The 22,055-nt window shown below is 41.5% G+C and overlaps 1 protein-coding gene across 12 annotated transcripts in view; it reads right to left on the reverse strand.

The window, feature by feature from the left end:
- Positions 1-22,055, reverse strand: part of NEO1 (neogenin 1) — a 507,651-nt gene that overhangs the window by 152,225 nt on the left and 333,371 nt on the right. For all 12 annotated transcript variants that reach the window (XM_073363103.2, XM_073363101.2, XM_073363105.2 and 9 more), the window contains exons 6-7: positions 6,369-6,523; positions 5,317-5,437 (exon numbers count right to left, since the gene is read on the reverse strand). In XM_073363103.2, the coding sequence (XP_073219204.1) occupies positions 5,317-5,437; positions 6,369-6,523 (276 nt within the window). The remainder of the gene's footprint in view (positions 1-5,316; positions 5,438-6,368; positions 6,524-22,055) is intronic.

The following is a 22,055-nucleotide window of genomic DNA, read 5'->3' on the forward strand; positions in this document are numbered from 1 at the left end:
AATGTGCATTATGCTATCAACCTTGTGATTATATGTCAACAAAGAGCAGTATTTAGAACATATAGGTGTTACACATGGAGTGCAATGTTAAAAACATTGCAGGCCACGTAACAGAAACATAATTTCATAGGTGTAGTGTTACACCTGTTATGAGAATCCACCAACACTGCTTCCATAATCCTCTGGCAGCATGCAAAAGATAGGACAGAGTTGTAAGGCAAAGTCCTTTACTGTAACAGGTAGGATTGCTGGAGCAGGATAGAAGGTGAGACAGTAGGAGGAGGAAACAAGCAGCAGAGGAGTGACACCAGGGAATTAAAGTTGAAAGAGAAGGAGGAAAGCAAAACTCTTGGGAGTTTTACAAGCCTGGACAGGGCCTGAATCCAGAACTCAGATATATGAATTATTCAACATTTAAAAACAAAATGAAAACATGGAGTTATCCTTCCATTTCCCAACTTCTGAGAACTTCTCAATCTGATTTGTGTAGTCATCAGAATCCCTCAAGAAGAGATAAGATTACTTTTAATTTTGTTCCCTGAACACACAAATAGTAGTAAATCATTGTTGCATCCAGATTCCTAATACTGGACAGATGGGGAAATACCATAGTTTATAGCACTAAAGCAGTTGAATCCAGCAGGTGGCATCTTTCACTCCAAAATATGTAGCAAATTTTGTAAAATACAGAAATGACTTCAACTAGCACTGAAACATACCCACAATGTACAGTATATTCTCTGTATACTGAACACCCAAAATTATGTCTAGCTGTTCTATTTCTGCTAGTATTGCAAGTGCAGCCATACAATGTCTATGGTCCTATCTGAACAATATCTCTTCTTTAATTTTTCTGAACCCAAAGGAATCCTTTTCTGTGGACAACAGAATGCATAGCAGGTACCTTCCTTGCCATAAAAAATGGTTACTCACTTTCTTGTAACTCTTGTTCTTCAAGATATGTTGTTCATGTCCATTCCAACCAGGTGTGTGAGCGCCTAGATGAGCTCCCCAGCCCATATCCGAGGCGTCTGTCACCAATGAGAGAGAGGGCTGGCAAAGGGCACTCCCGTACAAACCACTCGCAGGTCAAGCCACCATAGGAGGGAGTCCAACACTGGGTGGGACAGGGTTATGATGCTGTCCAGAGCGTCTCAGGCTGGCTGATACACCGACTCCAGTCAAGACTGGAGTGGGCGCAGTCTGAGTCTGGCATGCTGTACCACGTAGGTGCATGCAGCCATGTGCCCCAGCAGCTTTAGGCAGTTCCTTGCTGTGGTCGTGGGGAACTGTCTGAGGCCCCGTATGATGTCCCCTAGCGAGCGAAAACTGGCTTCCGGGAGGTATGCCGTGGCTTGAGTCGAGTGCAGGACTGCACCTATAAACTCTATCTTTTGTACGGGGGACAGAATAGATTTGGCCTTGTTTAGGAGGAGACCTAATTCGAGGAAGGTCCTTCTTATGAAGTCAACCTGACCCTCCACTTGGGCTCTGAAGCGGCCCTTGATCGGCCAGTCATCGAGGTAAGGAAAAACCTGAATCTGGCACTTGCGCAGGAACAACGCGATGACTGCCATGCATTTTTTGAATACTCGGGGAGCTGTCGACAGTCCAAACGGGAGGACGGCAAACTGATAGTGGCCGCTGCTCACTACGAATCTGAGGTAAGGCCTGTGATGTGGGACTATTGAGATGTGAAAATACGAGTCCTTCAAATCGAGGGAGACGTACCAGTCTCCTGGATCCAGTGAGGGGATAATGGAGGTTAGTGAGACCATGCAGAACTTGAGTTTCTTTACAAACTTGTTGAGCTGCCACAGGTCCAGGATGGGTCTGAGGCCCCCTTTAGCCTTTGGTATTAGGAAATACCAGCAGTAAAAGCCATTGCCCCTTAGCTCCTGAGGAACCTCCTCCACTGCCCCCATTGAGAGAAGGGACTGCACTTCTTGAATTAGAAGTTGCTCGTGAGAGGGGTCCCTGAAGAGGGACGGGGCACAGAATTGCATGGAATATCCCCTAGAGTCCTTCAAACTGTGAAGTCTCTTATCTGTTTTTTCAGAGAAAAGGGAGAATCCCTAGAAGGGGAGGTCCTGTATGGTCTGCTGGACCTCGTGGGGCAGTCCAGAGACTTGTAGCCAGGAGCCTCGCCTCATCACCACCCCCATGGCCATTGTGCGCGAGGCTGCATCGCTGTGTCCAGAGCTGCTTGCAGAGAGGCCCGGGAGACCAACTTCCTCTCCTCCACCAGTGCAGAGAACTTCACCCGAGAGTCCTGAAGCAGGAGCTCCGTGAGCTCAGCCATTGCCGAGCAGGTGTTATGTCCGCAGCGGCTTACAATGACCTGCTGGTTGGTTATTCGGAGCTGCAGGCTTCCGGTCAAATAGACCTTTCGGCCAAATAGGTCCAGCTTCTTAGCGTCCCTGTTTTTAGGGATGGAGCCTTGGAACCCCTGGTGCTCTCTCTGATTGGCTACATTGACCACCAAAGAGTCTGAGGGAGGGTGGGTATAAAGGTGTTTGTACCCCTTAGACAACACAAAGTAGAGCTGCTCGGTTTTCTTGGCCCTAGGGACCAGAGAAGCAGGGTCTGCCGCAGATTTTTGGACATGTTAACTACTGTTTTTATCAGTGGCAGAGGAACCCTGGATGAGCCGGAGGGAGCGAGGATGTCCACAACAGAGTCCAAATCCTCCTCCACCTCCTTGGTCTGTATCCCCAGGCTTTGAGCGGCCTGTCTCAATAGCTGCTGGAGAACACGGTTGTCCTCGAGAGCCAGGGCCGTCGATGTCCCTGCGACCGCTTCATCAGGCGAGGACAAAGATGACAGGATGGGTAGCGGGCCCTGCTCACTACTCTTGGCCCCTCTGGGGTCCCTCGGCACACGGTACTCGAGCTGCAGTGCCGGTACTGATGGTGAGTTCGGCCCTGCGGCTGGTGCCAGGGCCGACAAGTCCAGCGGTGCTGAGCCTGACGGTGCTGTTGGGGTCGAAGCTGGAGTCCTCGGCACTGCGGCTGCCGGGAGAGACGGTGCTGGAGCTGGCTGTGCCAGCGGTGCCCCTCCCTCGGACAACAGTGCCGCTGGAGGCAGTGCCAGCGCTGTCTGTGGCAGGAAAGATGCCGAAGACACCGACGCAGTCCTGGATCGTGGACTTGACCTTGGCTCTGGTGGTAAGCCCAGAGTGTCCAGAAGCGCCATTGAGCAGACGGCTGCCACTGTTGCTGCCATGGGTATGGCTGGTGACTCCGTCAAGACCTGGACCTCCTGCTCCGCCATCTGCTGGAGTGATAAGAGTCCACCTCTGACTCCGAGGTCTCAGAGTAGGAGAACCACGGAGGAGAAGTACCCTGGGTCACCGGCGAGCAGTGCTGTGAAGCCAAGGGACGGTGTGGCCCTTCTGTCTATGTGGGCGGTGCCGCGGGTGCTGGTGATGGAGAATGGCAGGCCATCATGGCTGACTTGCCCCTGGAGTGGAACGGGGGGCTTGCGGTCCTGCGGTGTCGATGGTAGCTGTATGTCCCCTTGGTGGTCCAGGGACTGAGGAGGGTTCGGACTCAACTGGACCCTGGCCGAGGCAGGAGTCGACGAGACCCTGGGTGGAAGCAAGGACGGGGTGGTCTGTCCCAACGCACTTGTGGACATCGCAGACCCCTTAGGTTTTGAGAGGGGTGATTGACCCCTCACTGGCCTCTTCACCGGCACCAGGGATGGAGAGCGGTGCTGTGCTGAGGCCGACTTCTTATGGCCCGAGCTGTGGCGGTGCCAGGAGGCCTTAGAGTCCTTAGTCGGAGCCGTTTCGTGCACTGTTGGTGCCGGAATGCTGCACACTGATAAGGATGTGCTCGGTGCTGGTTCGGTGGGTCCCGGGTCGGAGTGTGGCCTCAATGCCTCCTCCATCAACAGAAGTTTTAGTCTCTGTTCCTGGTCTTTGAGGGTACTGGGACGGAAACCCTTGCAGATATGGCACTTCTCTTTCTGGTGACTCTCACCAAGGCACCGCAAGCAGGAAGAGTGAGCATCACTCTTGGGCATAAACTTGCCACAGTCCTCGCAGAGCTTAAACCCTGGAGACCCGGGCATACCCCAGGAGGGGAAAGGTTGCCGGGTGGGGGGAGGGGGGGAACCTCCCAAACCAACTAACTATAACTATAAGGAACTATTAACTAACTGAGAAACTATATACATGATATACTATCAGACACTGCTAAAGTGCTTGCTACCGGAGCGAGCGAAGTTCTAGCTAGTCGTCACCGGCGGTAAGAAGGAACTGGGGGGGTGGATGGTTGGCAGGGCCCTATATTGGGCACCATGAAGGCGCCACTCCAGGGGGCGCCCAGGCCCACCCTACGGACGCTGCTAAGGGAAAAATCTTCCAGCTGGCGTGCACGCGGCCGGCACACACCTGGTTGGAATGGACATGAACAATCACTCGAAGAACCACCAAGAATTCTTAATTCTAAAACAAGATGAGGATCAGACAGGCAATACGAAAGTCAAATAATAGTATGAAATGAATACTCTCTTGCCTGATGTCTTCCTTCTCCTTCATATCAGTTGTCTCCCCTACCCTCCTAAGACTGATTACCAAAAGTTTTGTGACCTGAGGGTGGGAGAGTGATCCAAGATGATGCCCTAGGATGTTATTTGTACGATTCTGTGTTTCTCTTAGTGAGTATTTCTACTATCATGACAGTAGTTATGCTCCCTTAACACCAAAAATATGTAATATGGGACATCATATGTTTAAATGGCAAGGATGTGAATGTTATTAATGATTTCTCTGACTAGCGCACGATAACAAATATTTATCTTACTCCATAAATGTTCTTTGAAATAATTCTTTTATCAGTTTACAGACGTGATGGAGATTACTTTAAACAAATAAATTCTGACAGAGGAGAATAGCTTCTGAAATTGAAATGAATTTTGTCTGAACTAATTCACTTGTGTAAAGTTCCATGACTGCTCATTTTTCACTTCTGTAGTCCCATTGATCAGGTTCAGTTTAGCTAAAGCCACTATATTTTTATCTATCTGTGCCATAGTACTATCTTAGCCTGGCTCTATTGTGGTTTTTTTTTTTTTTTTTTTAGTAAACAGTCCAGGATAACATAGTACATTCTCCATATTAAATGGGAATAGTTTGGGGTTCACTCATTTTTTTCCTATTAAAAAATATTAATGTACAGTAAAAACACTTAACTCAATGACTCATGCTTTAAAAAGTCTTTCTGGTTTAGCTGAGTTTTGAAGAAAAAGTCCCTTGAAACTGCTCTTCCCCCCCCCCTTCTGGCACCATGTTTCCCCAGTTTATCTTACCATGTTCAAGTATTATCAGCTGGGCTCCAGCCTGTGCATTTCCAACATCATTTTCTGCAACGCACTGATAGAATCCTTCATCTGATTTCACAAGACCCAAAACCTGCAGGTTATGCTCCTTCTGAGGGGGAAAAAGGCAAAACATTTCATGATGCATTCATTAAAAATGAACTATAAATGCAAGCACATTAGTTTTTAAATGGTTTACTATGACTTTTTGAGAAAACGCCCACATATTATAATATTATGGAAAAAGGGCTTTGGAGTTATCTTCAGATCTCATGGCTATTATAACAACCATGAGCCTGTCCCACGTATTTTCAAATGGCTACACCAAAAATCAGCACAAAACTATTATTAATAGGCTATGGAAGTCCATACAACCTGATCCAAACATTCAGAAGTTAAGCATAGGCAAGTATACAATCATGTATCAAATAATTATGTTAGTAAAACCAAAAATGATTGTAAAAGACAGACTGCACACTAGGAAATCAAGTTCTTACCTACACAGTCTTGTAGCCTCAGATTAAACCTTTAAGATACATATTACACTTTAAAGTTTGCTCAGCCAAAACTCAGAATTATATCACAAGTAAATCTCTATGGTACATCTTTGTTTGAGATTTTAATTCTTGTGCAGCCAAAAAGACTACACAAAACTCAAGCTATCTATGGTCAGAATATACCTCATGGCTTGCCAGTTTTCTGCTGTATGGGAAGGACTGAGGCTGTTCAAATTCAAGCTGATATATTGTCTTCCACCAATTAATTCATAACTGCGTATGTTGCACATAAAATATGTATGCTATAAAGAAACAGACTCTTATAGTGTAAGGAACACAGTGTCTATGCTCTTCAATAAAATGCTTCACACTGGATTATACAGCAATAAAGGATTCACGGAGCCATTTAATGTTTCTGGACCTTAACCACACACTGTAAAAACAGGCAGCTAACCCTGTGAAAGAGCATAGCTTATATGTACATACATAGGAGGATTAAGGTATAGGTCAACAGGTTGAAATGACTGAAAATGAAAATGTACTTACTACAATTTTGAAGTAGTCACTAGGGATCACCATGTCTCCATTCTTGATCCATTTCACTGTTGGAGTTGGTTTCCCAGTCACTTCACACTCAAAGACAATATCCATAGATTCATGAGCATAAATATTAGCAGGCTGCTTCAGAAATTCAGGTGGAGCTTTACATATAAAGGTAGAAGGAGAAAAGTTACTGTTTATCTAGACTTTGGTAATATCATTGGAGTTTACACTCTATATAATAAAAATGATAAATAAATTATAAGTCGAGCTGGGTGAAATTTTTGGGACAGAAAGTTTACTTGCTGAAAGATGCAGTTTGGGGTTGACCGAAACTATTTATATATTTGTGTCAAGTTCACCAAGTAGTTTTGATCAAACTGAAAAAGTCTAAAATGTTTCAGTAATGTCGAAATTAACCCAATTACTATCCACTGTCACTGGGCCACAAAGAGAGAGAGAGAGAGTATGACTCTATAGCCTGCTAGGTAGGGCACCTACCGAGGATGTGGGACACCCAAATTCAAGCCCTGCTCTAGTAACTAGTTATTTATACAAAGTGGAACAGCTTTAGAGAAGAGATGGAGAAAGCCCCATAACCAGAATATGCCATAGCCCAATTGCAGGGTCACTCTCTGTAAACTGGCAGACCCAAGTTCAAATCCCTTTCTCCACATCACAGAGAGAGGACTGAACCTAGGATCCCCCTCCCCCCCAAATCACAGGTCAGTGTCCTAACCATTGGTGAGGAAGGCACCATGACCACCTCCTCCTCAGTTTTGTAAATCTAGTCCTCCTTTCCTTTTGTCAAAATTCCTGAAAAATCAAAACAAAAATTTTTGGATAGAAACAAATGATTCATTTTGACATTAGGAAATCATTCAGTTTACATTTCTCCACCCCCCCACCCCGCCCCGCCCTACTTTTCCATTCACCAAAAAGTTTAAAAGTCAGTTTTGGTTTCGCCCAAACCAAACTTTTTTTTTTTTGAATTGACAGTTAACAACTCTTTAAAAGTGCTTATTATTAGAGCTGGGTGAATAAAGAGTACACCAAGCACTGTAAAACAAACCGTAGCAAAGGCACCCAACTCCCATTACAATTCAATGGGAATTGGGCACCTACCTCCCTTAGGCTCCTTTGAAAATTATAGCTGTAATTGTCAGTGATCAAGAACAATTAAAGTAAGCAGAAAATAATTCTTTAAACTACTTTTAAATTCTAACAGAATGAGAATTTTGAATAATAGCAAGAAGTGCCTTCCATCGTCAAGAGATATAGATACGAAATGTTCTAGCTACTGCTGTTTCAAGATTATATTCAGGGCCAATTAAACAGCCAGCTATTTTGAACTGAAGTGATCTGATGGGAATATACGGGAGAAGAAAATGAGTCATATATGATGGAACTACTCATTAAGAGCCTAAAAATCAAAAGTATTTAAAAATCAATGCAGAATTTAACTGGGGTCCAACAATAAGACTTCCGTTGTTGAGTAATATGTTGCACCCTCTTGCCTGTGAAACAGCTTGCTGCTGCATTCTAAATGGAGACAGAGCGTGCAGTGGCATAGGGTATTAAGCTTGGTCTTAAACCTTAAATGCTTAAACCATATGTCACCATAGCTACGGAACCCAGATGTGAGAAAAATCTACACCCCTCGGTACCAAAGCTATGTCGACCTCACTCCTGATGTAGAAGCAGCTAAGTCGATGGAAGAATGCTTCTTTCAACCTAGCTACCGTTCAGTGCTTAATTTGTAATGAAAGAGGTACTGAGGCTCAAGCTGGTTTATTTTTTACTTTCATAACTAACAGAGCAAGCTCAGAGGTACCGGAACTATGAACTGCCAAGCTCAGCCTGGCAAGCTCTGACACAAATTAAGCACTGCTACCTTTGCTTGGAGAGGTGGAGTTCCTACAGCAATGTAAAAACCCTTTTTGTCGCTGAAGTCTGCGTCTACACTATGAGGTTATAGCATCATAGCCAGGGCATCGTAGCTATGCTTCTGCAGTGCCCATAATGTAGACATGGCCTCAGACCAGGAGCTAAAAGACCATTCATGGTTCTGTCATTGACTCACCATATGACTTTGGGCAGACCACTTAGAGCTCCATTGTACAACCTTTATACCACTTTTAATGGAACTAACCCAATGAGGAAAGTCCTCAGAAACACAAGTAAGTTTGTACAAAAGAGCCTTTAAGTTCACTATGCCGAAGTTCTTCCATCTGTAAAATGGGAATAGCACCTACTTATCTTTGTAATGGGCTTCAAGATCTGTCGATGAAAAGTGCTACATAAATATTTAATAAGTTGCATTTCAGAAATACTGTAAGTCAAGTTGGGGCTCCAGAAAACAAAGAATTGTAACTAGTCTATATTAAACAAGAGAATTTGTCAGCTGCACCAATTAGATCATATTGAAAAGGCAGATAAAATCCCACAACTAGTATAATACAGATTTCCTGTAAACACAAGGTGTAGGTATGCTCAGAATCCTAATGCTTGAAACTCAAGGCAGAACATCACCACCAAATAAACTGAATGAAAAATTAAATTAAATTTACATATCCTACAGAACAAGACGACAGATAAGCTGATAAAACCAAAAAAAGCAACACATATGTAGGACTGAAATTTTGTGTCTCTCTCACATTCTTAAAGTACGAATCACCTTGATATCTTTATGAATAGCATGACAACTCAATTTACACAATTTTGTGTCACAGCCAAACATTTTCTACCCTTTTTTCATCTGCATGCTGTCTCACTTAGATTGTAAGGCAAGAATTATGTCTTATGTCCCTGTTCAATACCATGAACCTTTATGGCGCTCAAAATAAACAAAAATAAAAAAACAAGGCCAGACCAGTCGACATCATGTATAACATTGAGCAACCTCACTTGATGCCATATAAACAAAATGTTAAAGATGAAAGTACAGCGGACCCTCGCTAGAATGCGGGATTTAGGATCCATGCCCGGTACCATGTTAACGTGGGGACCGTGTTAAAATGAATTGCAATGAAAGTAACTAAATTTGGGATCCATGGCTGTGACCGTGTTATATGCGAATTCGTGCTATACAGACACGCATTCTAGCGAGGGTCTGGTGTACTGTAAAACATGTTTATTTGATGGTAAAGTAAAATATGATGGATCATAGAACCAAGTCATAGAAAGGAGATAAGTTAAATTATTTTTGTGTACCTTTTAGCCAATAGATCTGATCATACCAACATGGATTCCAGAATAGCATTAGTTAATGGCTGCTGTATACTTGGAAATAATGTGAAACTCTAGGCACCTGCACAGAGATGCAGGGCTATTTTGCTGACATATGCTAGTAGAGAGAATAAGTGGGTAGTGTTAGGACCACTCCAGGTCTATAAATCAGTGCGTATGTCTGACTAGAGTAAGAACCAGAGGATGGGTCAGAAGAGGCAATGCAGAGGTAACCCTAGGAACAGCTAAGCTTGACAAGAAAACATAGGCTTGTTTTGTTATTTAAGTGAACTATAAAGGCAGACCCTAGGCAGAAAGTAATTTAAGTCTGTTTCCAATATGTGTTGTATATACTCTCCTTTACAGCAGAGAAGGAATTCCCCACCTGATTACGTTTATCAATGGTGGATTAAAATACTCAAATGTAGATGCTTGAAATTCATATAACAATTCCAGAATTGGTCATATTTTGGACTTTCAAGTAATAAAAGTTATAGAATTGTTTTGTATGTAACACAACCCTGCTATGGAACAAATTTACTGCTAAGAAACAAGCACCAGCAGACAACGTATGTCCACACTGCAGTTAAACACCCATTGCTGGCCCAGGTCAGCCAACTGGGGCTCATGGGACTCAGGCTGCGGGGCTTTAAAATTGTGGGGTAGATGTTTAGGATCAGGCTGGAGCCTGAGCTCTGAGGCCATACAAGGGGGACGATCCCAGAGCCCAGGGTCCAGCCTGAGTCCCAACATCTACACAGCAATTTTACAGCCCTACTACCCAACCCAGCTGAGCCGGGCCAGCTGGGAATGTTTGTTCGCTGTGTTGACATACCTTAAGTGCATGCCTACATGGCATTCTGGAGCACGCTTCCCAGCTCAGGTCGACAAAATTAGGGTGGAGGGGCTCACGCTACTGCTCTAAAACTAGCTGTATAGACAGTGCTTTGACATTGCAGCTTGGCCTCCAAAGCCCACCACCCTCCATAGGCTTCAAAGCCCAAGCTGCAACTTCAAAGCACTGTCTATACAGCTAGTTTTAGAGCATTAGTATGAGCCCACCAGACTGAATCTGTTCACCCGACCTGGGAGTCTCACTACAAAATGCTGCATAGACATACCTCTAAGACTCTTTAGCTGAGTGGCAGAATAAGGAATTGCTTGCAGCAAAACTCTATGAATATCACCTGTTCTGAAGAATGTTCACGTTTGTTTCTGGTACACTCCTAGACATAAGAACAATTTGCGTACTTATTTGGCAGCCATGATTCCAGGGAGAGTCAAAAGCACTCTTTTCCCCTTCACCATTTGTCAAATAAAGTCAATATGTAAGGGCAACAGAGTTTAGGCAAACATCTCACATACTTGACTAGTCAGTGGGATTTATTTCCTGCTAAGGAAAGTGAAGGAATGCTAGAACATGTTACATTTCTTCCTAAGAACATAGTTCCATTTTTATTGAAGGCTGTCTGTATGTGAAGGGTTTTTTTATGGTTACCTGGAGACAAGCAACTCTCCAAACACTAACTGCAGCTCTGGCTTATAAACGAAGCAACTTAACAAGGACATAAGAACATGGAAACATGTTGCTATAAAAAGTAACCAGTTTAAGCACTTCTCCCCCATGTCCACTAACCATTTTAATACAAGGTCTTCTCCAGTGCCTGCGTTTTCATAAAAACTATCATAAAGATAGAAGAAAGTTTCTCCTTGGAAACACACACACACACACACACACACACACACACACACACACACACACACAGAGCTTTTCTGTTCAAACTTAACTTCATGCATGTTCATTACAGTACAGCCTTTAATTTTACAATCATACATTATTTTTACAACATGACTCCTGCCTCATTTGATACATTCGCTGTCCAACCTGGGCACTGCGTGAAGCATGCATCTTGCATAATGAAAATAGTATCCAATCACATAAATAGAGGCTACATTGCACACACACAAGGTTGCAAGGACAACTGTAACTTAATAATGTCCTGACTTGTAAACTCCATTTTGTAACATCATCTTTCCTTTTATGCTGTCTATTTTATGGAATTTCCTAAGGTAAAATAAAATATTTCATTGTATGCAAACCATTTGTTAGACGGAAGCAGAATACTCTGTCCTGAACAATATGTGCATTCAATGAAGGAAGATTCCATGAAGAACCCCTGCTAATCTTCCATAGGCACCTTTATATATTCTAGAAGCAGGCATTATTTCTTCCATGCTCTCCCTCCTACATACACATCACTATTCATAGAAAGGAATGAGACAGGACTCCTTTGGAGCACTGTATCCTTGCATGCACTGTCACAGAGTACAGTACACATGAACTTACACATTAAAAATGAAAATCCACTCAACTTTCTTATGCATGGTATTGCACATCTCCAGTAGAATGCTGATATATCTAACCGGAGGAAACTTCCACTCTGCTTGTATACACACATATGAAGTGCCAACGGAACTTCTGCAGATCACAGCCATATAACAAAAAAAGCGTGTATGTGAAAAGGACATTTTAATAAGTCATTATAACTGGGCCAGATCAAAGATGGTTCTCACCAGACCCCCATAAGACATATCTATCACCCTGGAATTATGTCCCTGCCAAATTTCAAGTTCCTACTATCTCCTCCTTAGACAATGGCAACTGGTCAAAAGAAAGATTGCTGTATTTTAAAAAAATAATTGCAAAAGTTTACTAATTCCCCCTACACTCTCTGTTCTCAAAAATCCCACATTTAGGAGTAAAATCAGAGCTCTTGCTAATACGTTTACAAATCTGCAACAAGGACTGTAACAGAGTCAACTGCTTCTTGAGTGCCCCCTCATGGTCTAGTGTTACACTACAGGCAGCCTGCCTCAGTTTCCCCTCTTGGATTGTTCTGTGCGATGGGACACTAGATGGGGTTACTATAGATGACTTACTACAGAGAATTCCTCCCCAAGTGTCTGGCTGGTAGGTCTTGCTCATATGCTCAGGGTCTAACTGATTGCCATATTTGGGGTCAGGAAGGAATTTTCTCCTGGATTTGGCAGAGACCTGGGGGTGTTTTTTCCCCTTCCTCTGCAGCATGGGGCATGGGTCACTTGCAGGTTTAAACTGGTGTAACTTTAAGTCTTTAAACCATGATTTGAGGACTTCAGTAGCTCAGCCAGAGGGTAGGGGTCTATTACAGGAGTGGGTGGGTGAGGTTCTGTGGCCTGTAATGTGCAGGAGGTCAGACTACATGATTACGATGGTCCCTTCTAACCTCAAAGTCTATGAGTCATAAGAAACCCAAATTTGTACTTTTGTCTATTCACATCTCTTCTTGGGTTATGCTTTATTAAATTAAACGTTCAAAATAAAGTTGTCAAATCCATCCAGAAGTCCACACAAAGGTTTCTCTTCCTTCTCCCTGGCCTTCTTCCAGGGACTTTCCTGATTTGGGAGGCCACTCCCGGGCCCTACCTGGCTAGGGTCTCAACCCTCACTCCCAGGACTCTCTGATAGAGCCTGCTCACACCTAGCAGTCTCTAATCCCTAAGCATTCTCCCTTCATTGTAGTCTCCTGCTGCTCCTTATAGGGTAATCACTCTGATCTCTCCCAGGTATGGCTCATTCTGTAACCGAGGCTGGCTAGGCCCAGCCCTTAAGGGGAAAGCCAATCTGTTGCAAGGATTAAGTGCGATTTACATTTACATCTAAACACCATACAAGATTTTAATACACCACTTTTTGACTTCCTAGCAGGTGGTGATATTATAATTTAACTCCATATGTTATTTGAGCAAAGATTGCCAATTGTGATGAATTGTGTAGTGGCTTTCTAATAGGGACAAAATTCCAGTAGTGAATATAAGACCTAAATCTCACTAGCACTTTTGCCCATCTATATGATCCCTATTAACAAACAAGTACATTCAGACATCTTGCTATTTAGGCAATTAGGGGCTGGAAGCATCATCGAAGACACATAGTTGGTCTTCCTATTTCAAGAGAAGTGTGAGCAATGGCCACTGTCATCTATTCCCCAATAGCAAGTTACAGATGTCACAGTCTTGCAAGTGAAGACAGCATATTATTGGCAGAACATTACTACAAAGCTTTGGGGAAATTTATATCTATCTATCAGGACTAAACAGGCAGGAAATATATCCAAGGTTACTTACAAAGGCAGGAAAGGGAGCAAAAGACAGGCTTGGGAACGAAAGTCAATAGTCAAAAGGTGCGTGTAGGAGTGGAGGAATGGAAAACTGAATGGTTGCCCCAATATTTTAAAGATAGAAAATATGTGAAACGAACAGAGCTAGGACTATTCTTCCAATTTCACCTACAAGACAGAACACAACTCCTACAGTTTGAAATGGTAATGTGTAATTTCATCAAATGATTCAATGTCTCTAGGAGCAGTGTGGTCCCTCTAAGTCAGGGCAATATACACAAATAGGGGGAAATGTAAATTAAATCTTGGGAGAGGCTACCGCAAAAATGGATGTCAAACTGTGTGTGCTGTTACCTATTCCCATGTAATCTTTGTTTAAGAGAGTAGAGTTGGAATGTTTGTCTCTTTCAAATAAGGAGTGAGTGTTCTTCCAGGCTATGGGGCAAAAGCCAAGTTGTTTACAAATGTTTAATATGGAAAATGTACATTTCATTTTCAGTTATTTTCTTTTTAATAATTAAAAAATAATGCCTTTAAAATGTGGTCTTTTACAGTTTAACTACTTCATTGTTTAGCGTTCACACCAATTAAACACAACATAAATGCAGATGTTTGTGGTAGAGACAAATTGATAACCAGAGAGCAAATGAGCCAATTACCATATAAAATAAGATTTGTAATGGAAGATTATGTGTTTCGGTACCAAATAGACAATTAAACTTCAATGCAGCCCTGGCAGCTCTGCTTTCCCTCCCTATCCCTCCTAATGTCATTATCCACGCAAAGAACAATTTTAATTGCTAAACGCTTATGCAGAATTTCACATGCAGACTATTATACTTGCAACATCCCTATTTCACAGGCTCCATTTAATTCCTTCACTATTTTGGAGCTATTTTAAATTTTTAAATGTTTAAACACTGATACCTAGTGATCTCCAATGGAAGCCAGTGTTTAGCAACAGTGCAACTGCAGCACTTCACTGTTTCCTTACTGTGCTATGCTAGATAGAATTCTCTTTCTGACTTGATAGTACTAGTATTTGCATAATCTGTGGATCCATTTTTAGATTTTCAAAGATTAGGAATGGATGTCCCTCAATAATTATGACGGGAATAAAGAAGTGTTGTCTATTGCAAGCTTTGCATTATGATTTCTTTAAGTACCTTTTCATACCTTTGCAACTCTTTTACCTATGTTTGGAGAAGGAAGACTGAACAGCCTCAACAGGTAGCAGCTTGACTAAGGTCTGCTATCAAGTTAGCCACATGCACTGCCTCCAATGGGTGAGAGAACCAATTATATTTAGTCCCTCCCAAAAATCCCCAGATGAGTTTCCCTTTCATTGTTATACCAAATCACTCCTTTTCCCCAACAATAACAAAATCCAAGGGTTTTTTTTCCCAATCTCATTTCAAATTTGCAGCTCAGGCTGAGAGAGAAGAATAAATGTAGTACATCAAACCTTTAAGCACCATTTGGCATAATAACTAATCAAAAGTTGTGTTTTTTAGTTGTGAATACAATTAATTATCCATATATTAATCAAATTAGTGGCATATAAAATATGAGTGAGGTAGGACTTGAAAATACATTAAAAAATGTTTTAGGCCTTATTTACAGCTCAGTTTAATAGCGTTTATTTGAAAATTTGATGTCTTCACTAAAAGTAAAACATATTAATCTCTACGAGATTTTATTAATTTATGTGAATATTTATTTCCACAAAGGGCAATCATCTGAAAGATCTGAGTACAAACTTACATAGCAGAGCAGTCTGGTCAGCCTCTCCCCTTCCAGGAAGCAGCAAGACCCCACCAATTTGACTGACAATGTATCTCTCTACACACGTATACATCATATATCACTTGAAAGCTTATTAGGTCTACTTTAAGATAAGAGAGGACATGGAGCTGTCAAGTGATGCTGTTACTATAGATACAGGGATAAGCAATGACATCATCAACACATTAAAATGACCACTTTGAACCAGTTGCATGTTTGTTAGTTTAATTATTCTACATATTATTTCACGATACAAATTGGATTTCTTTGGGATCTCAAACCATCACAACAACAATCTCTAGGGTAAAACAAATCTAATAATAAATTTCTAAAGGTATCATTGAAATGTAATAGTGCTGGTGACATTTCTAGTCATTATCATCAACTTGTTCATCCTTAATACCTCTGTTGAGAATGCATGGGTCATCACAGTCCTTAGTCCCTGAACAGAACTGTCTACATGCTAAGGCAAGATTGTTCTGACAACAGAAACAGTTGATTGTGAAGCAACCCCTGTAGGTACAGGCACAAATGAAGTTTTGAAGAAGCTCAGATACAATACATGAACTAGTTCATCATTCACATTTTTCCATCCGTGTTGTAATGGTGATCCAGTACTTGGTTTACCTATGTTCAAAGGTTTCAGAGTTGTAGCCATGTTAGTCTTATCAGCAAAAACGAGGAGTTCTTGGGGCACCTTAGAGACTAACAAATCTATTTATGTTCAAAGACATCCAAATTTTTGTTTGCCAAGATGCTCTTTTGACATGTTCTTCAAAACTGTCCTCATATGGTGAGAGTTTGGCCAGTAAATTGCCCTTTTTGATGGCTAGATTCAGGTGCAAGCAATACAGGTCTCTCTGAGTCTTCTTTTCTCTCTCACTCTGGTCATACAACACTGCTACCAACTTTCCTGCTGCAGAAATAATCGCTTATCTGTCACTCTCCCTCCAATTTGGCAAGCTCTCTGCAACTGTAAGCTTAATTGTTTTAGCAATATTAAATTGCAGATTTTTCCCAGTTCCAAATAGGGATGACACAGAGTCACATCTTGCTAACACATTTACAGCAGATGTCAAGAGTGTGTCACAAACTGTATGCACACCTCACTTACGGCACCATTTGATAGCTCCACATCACACCTTGTCTAAATGTAAATAAGCTTGAAATGATCTAGGATGTGGGTGTGGACAGGCTGGGTGTATTAAACTCTGAAATTATGACCCTTTTTGGAGAATTGCCTCATGCCTATTTACAAAAACCAGCCATTATCTAATAATAAGCAAACCAATATTCCATTACACCTCAGTCACTATCACATTCCTTCTATGTCCTAACCTTCCTCAAAAGTCCAAAAAAACATGGGTGTTGTAGGGTTTCCTTAACAGATTTGGATATTTCTGATCAAGGGTGGGAGAGTGCTTTCAAAAGTTGAGTGCCTCGTGGATAACACTCTGCCAGAAGCTCGCTCTCTACGATTCCAGGGGCTTCAGATCAGGGTGATTTGATTTAAATCACTAGTCAGGAAGACTCCATTTAATCATGGATTTCTACATAAAAGTGCATTCTTGTTGGTTGTTATAACCTTAATACATATTTTTCACAACTCAGAGATGGATGTAGGTTTCATTTATAGAAGGTACACACTATACATTTTAAAGTGATTTATTTTGAAAACTTTTCAGATTAGTTTTACAGCTATATCAGAAAATGAATGATTGGTTATTTCATTTACCAAAGGTAATTGAAGCAGATATTTATGAAATCATTGGGAGATGAACTATCTCCAGTTCAACAGGTTAATCATTAATATTTGGAGGTTTCAGAGTAGCAGCCATGTTAGTCTGTATCCACAAAAGGAAAAAGAGTACTTGTGGCACCTTAGCGACTAACAAATTTATTTGAGCATAAGCTTTCGTGAGCTACAGCTCACTTCATCGGATGCATTCAGGGGAAAATACAGTCAATATTTGGAGGATTTTCTTGCCGTGTTGTATTAGGAGGAGAAAATCACCAGACAGACATTTAAATTCTTTTATTTAACTAGAACAACAATGTTATGTATTCTGGATTTTTTTCTTCAGCAGCAAACACATAATATTTTAACAAAACAAGCATATGCAGTTTTGAATTTAGTTAAACATTCAAGTTTTTTAAAATCAGGTTTGTTTTTGTTAAAATTGTATTTAACTAAAATAGTTAAATGAAATATTTTAAAAAAAAATTAAATTGACTGTGTCAGCCAGATCAACATGAGAAACTTAAAATATTGGCTTCTGCAGCTAACTCAGTCGTCTTCACCTTCATTTTCCTGTTTGTTCATAATCTGGAAAAGAAAAACAAGTTTTCCTGCTTTTTCAAGGTCCCAAACGATTTCTCAATTTGGAATGAATTAGTCCAAAGGAAGAAAATATTCTTTCTACACTGGCAGAAGAAGCTACTGCTGTTAAAAGTGAGATTATCACTTCAACAGTCTCTGAATCCAAGTGCTTAAGTGACTTCCTCCAGTTCACTGGTGGGACTTTCTCTAAAACAGCATCAGAAAACACATATTTGTTTACTAACTATACTGTGCCCATCAAATGGCATTATTGAGTGATGATTGCTGGATGTCCATGTCATAGCCAACTCTTCTTCTTCAGCTTTAAAGTTTGACCCCAGTACTGAGTATTGAGAATATTTGCAAGAAAATGAGCTGGAGATAGCGCTTGTCCCATTCATTTTTTAATGCTTGTAATTTAACTCTGTCATTGCATATTTCTCTTTTTAAGATATCACTTAGTTCCTTCCAAATTTCAACAACATCAGCAATAAAACAGCTGTTTCCCTGCATTTTGTTCAAGGCTACAGGAATAGGCTTCAGGGTACTCAGCATGTGTTCAACATTTCTCTTAAGCCCAATGTTGAGATCTTTGGCTGTGTCCGGGCCAGCTATTTTTTTATGATTTTGTTCACAAACTGTCATCAGAATAGGCCAGTTCTTGATATAGTGCTCAAAACACTCCACTACTGAGTTCCATTGCATGCCTTGTGGGAGAGTTAGCTTGGTTCCTCCCACTTTTTTCAGAGCAGCTGCTGCAAAATGGTTGTTACAGAAGTATTTTGCAATTTCAACATTAGCCTTTATTTCTGGCAAAGGGGTGCACAAATGAGCACTGCAACCGTATGTTATACGCTTGGGACTCTCTTCTAAATTTCTTTTCATCTTGGACACATTTACAGCATAGTCTGTGACCAAGCTGCGTACTAGACATTTGAATTTTTTTTCACAGTTTGTTATAGCTTTTACTGCTACTTCTTGGAAGTATTCTGCTGTGTGAGCATTTCCTGATGTATCAATTGTTTCTGTAAGGAAGACATTCCCTTCTTCTGTTGTCACACAAGCACATAGAACAGGATCATTGTGGACATTGCGCCACTCATCAAGACTCAGGTTAACAATTTGACTCTCTAGACCTTTTGCACACTGCTCAATTTCTCTTTCAGACACTTTACCCAGCAATTTGCCTGCGACATCTGCTCTGTTGGGTGGACTGTATTCTGGTCTTAATCACTGAACCATGTAACTGAAGTGTGGGTTCTCAATCATACGGAAAGGAGAGTTTGTTGCATAAAAAAAACAGGCAATTTTTTCATCAATTACCTCTTTCTGAATCTGCTAGTTCTTATCACAAACTTATCTATGTTTGTTTCTGGATGACAGAGATTTTTTTTTTCTTTTTGCTACAGGTGATATACTGTGGCTATGTGACAGAAACACTATAATTGGCAGATAACTCTGAAACTATAGAAAATGATGGTGATCTTGAAGGTGGAGAGTCTTCAGAATCCTGTACGTTGAGGATCGATTCTCCTAAACAAAAGAAGTCAATGCAGTTATTTAAGTATTATTACCATACTGCTCATTTAGTATTACTCATTGCATTCACTGACACTCAGTACTACTTCAAAGGTGAAATTGTAAAAGGAAGATCTGCCTATTTCAGCTATTTATTTTTTATCACAACTGCATCTAAAATGATAGTACCATAGAATAACAACTATATTTTTTGCTCAAACATGAGAATTCAAGAATAGTCCAGAAGGAAGACAGTCAGTCCTTAAGAAAGAAGTATGAAATAAAAAAGTTTACCAACCTGAAGATCCTGCATATTCACACATGTTCCTTTCATCATCTTCAATGCAGCTTCCTCCTGAGAAGGAACACGTCTCATGTTGTTGTTTCATTCGAGCAACCAGGCCTTGCATTTCTTTGTTGCACAGTTTGCATTTTGCACGCACACCTGTCTTACCCATACGTAGAAGAACTTCATTAAAATATTACGAAACTGGGTCTCTTTTACGGCCTGCTGCCATTATAGGTTTTCCCTTCTAGTGAGAGAATGGTATGTTAGATCTCAAATCAATGAAGGCTATACTCAGCAATACCTCAAGGCATCTGGAATATGCTGCTCAAACAGTTTCACTTTTGTTTCTACTGCCTGTCTCTCTCTTCTCACATTTATCTCCAGACTTCTTCTCTTTGTCCAGCTCTATTCCGCCCCCAACAATCTTCTATTCATTGAACTTTTTGAAACTTTGCACTTTTAGAGAGAGGTAAGGGATTGACTCTGTGTACACAAATTTGCAGAGGGACAATAGGGTTGAGGTCTGTTATTTCTCACCTCTATATATTTATTTAAAAACATTTTTGTTGTTAACAAGCATGTTATCTCTGGAGACACAAATCCACAGTTTGAGAACTGCAAAACCAAACATCTCTGATGGTATCTTCTAGACTGATCACTGAGTCCCATTGGGTAGATAGAAAGATTCACCTAAATAATCTATACAGAAGCCCCTGGAACCCCATAATATTGGGTTCCTAATCCACGAACTATTGGAACGTATTTACAAAACTTTTCTTAAACATGACGTGAATATATTGTCTCATACTATAGAATGAGAATTTATAATTCCAATTCCATGATGAGATCTTTGAGCTATAATGTATCTTAATTAAAACTATCTTTAGATGAGTTTTTTCCTCAAAAAGCATTTTATCAAAAAAATCAGATTTAAATTTTTTAAAAAATCTTATTTTTTATAAAAAAAGTCATTAATTTTTATCCACCCTACTTCAGAAAAAGGAATGACCACAACTGTTTGTATAGGTGGAGAGATGTCTCAAGTAGGCATATTCCAGCTCTTTATAGTCAAAATGAGGAGGTTACTCACCTGTGCAGTAACTGATGTTCGTCGATATGAGTGTCCCTGTGGGTGCTCTACTGTAGGTGTCGGTGTGCCCCGTGCCATTGTTCGGAGATTTTTACAGCAGTACCCATATTGGCCACACGTGTGGAAACTGCCTCAAATACCAGTCTTGTCTTAATAGTGCGCATGCGCAGCTGAACTCCTTAGTTCCTTCTCTACAATGGAGGCTGCTCAGCTCCGAAGTAGGGGGGAGCAGGGTGGGGAGTGGAGCACCCACAGGGACACTCATCTCGAAGAATGTCAGTTACCGCACAGATGAGTAACCTCCTCCTCCTCTTCTTCTTCGAGAGGTGTCCCTGTGGGTGCTCCACTGTAGGTGACTGAAAAGCAGTATCTCTCAAGGAGGTAGGGTCTTTGGATCTGGAAGGAATGCAGTAGATAGAACAGCTCTGCCCACAAGGGTATTGGTGATGGGTCCCTGTGTAAGAGCATAATGTTTTGCAAACGTATTTTCAAAAGCCCAAATGGCAACTCTGGAAATGTCCTTAAAAGGGGACGTTATGTAGAAAGGGCACTGAGGCCGCCATGGATCTGGTGGAGTGAGTCCTGATAAAGGTAGGAGGAGTCACGTTCTGTAGTTGATAACAGAGACAAATGCAACTCAAGATCCAGTTGGAAAGTCAGTGGTTAGAGATAAATGAGCCCTTAGAGCATTCTGCAATGGGGATGAATAGCTTGTTGGAACGCCTAAAGGTTTTAGTCCTGTTGAAGTAGAAGGACAAAGCTCTGCACACGTCCAAAGTGGGCATTGTAGATTCAAAGGAATTTGCACGTGGTTTTGGAAAAGGTAGGGAGATGGATAGGCTCATTGACATGGAAAGAAGAGTGCACCTTTGGGGAATTTCGGGGAGTAAGCATAGGGTGACTTTGTCCTTAAAAATATGGTGCATGGCGGATCTGCCATGAGTGCTGCAATTACTCCTGTGCGTCTCACACAGGCAATCGTTACCAGAAACTCAGTTTTCATAGAGAGATGTAGGAGGGAACATGTGGCTAATGGTTCAAATGGTTTTGGGTTAGGCATGTTAAGACTAAGGGGAGGTCCCAAGATGGATTAGGCGGTTTGATGTATGGGTATAGGATTTGGGGTCCTTTAAGGAATCACTTAGTAACAGGATGAGGCTATACTGCCTCCCCACCAATACTGTCGGATGATTTCTTAAAATTTCAAGACCTCCTTTGGCTGCGGTGACAGCGCAAGCTCCCGGTGCTGAGGCTTCAGGTTGCCTGCCTCTCTCATGGCACCGTCTGGCACTGCAATGGAAAC

The sequence above is a fragment of the Lepidochelys kempii genome, chromosome 10, assembly GCF_965140285.1.
Source record: "Lepidochelys kempii isolate rLepKem1 chromosome 10, rLepKem1.hap1, whole genome shotgun sequence".
Lineage (NCBI taxonomy): Eukaryota > Metazoa > Chordata > Testudines > Cheloniidae > Lepidochelys > Lepidochelys kempii.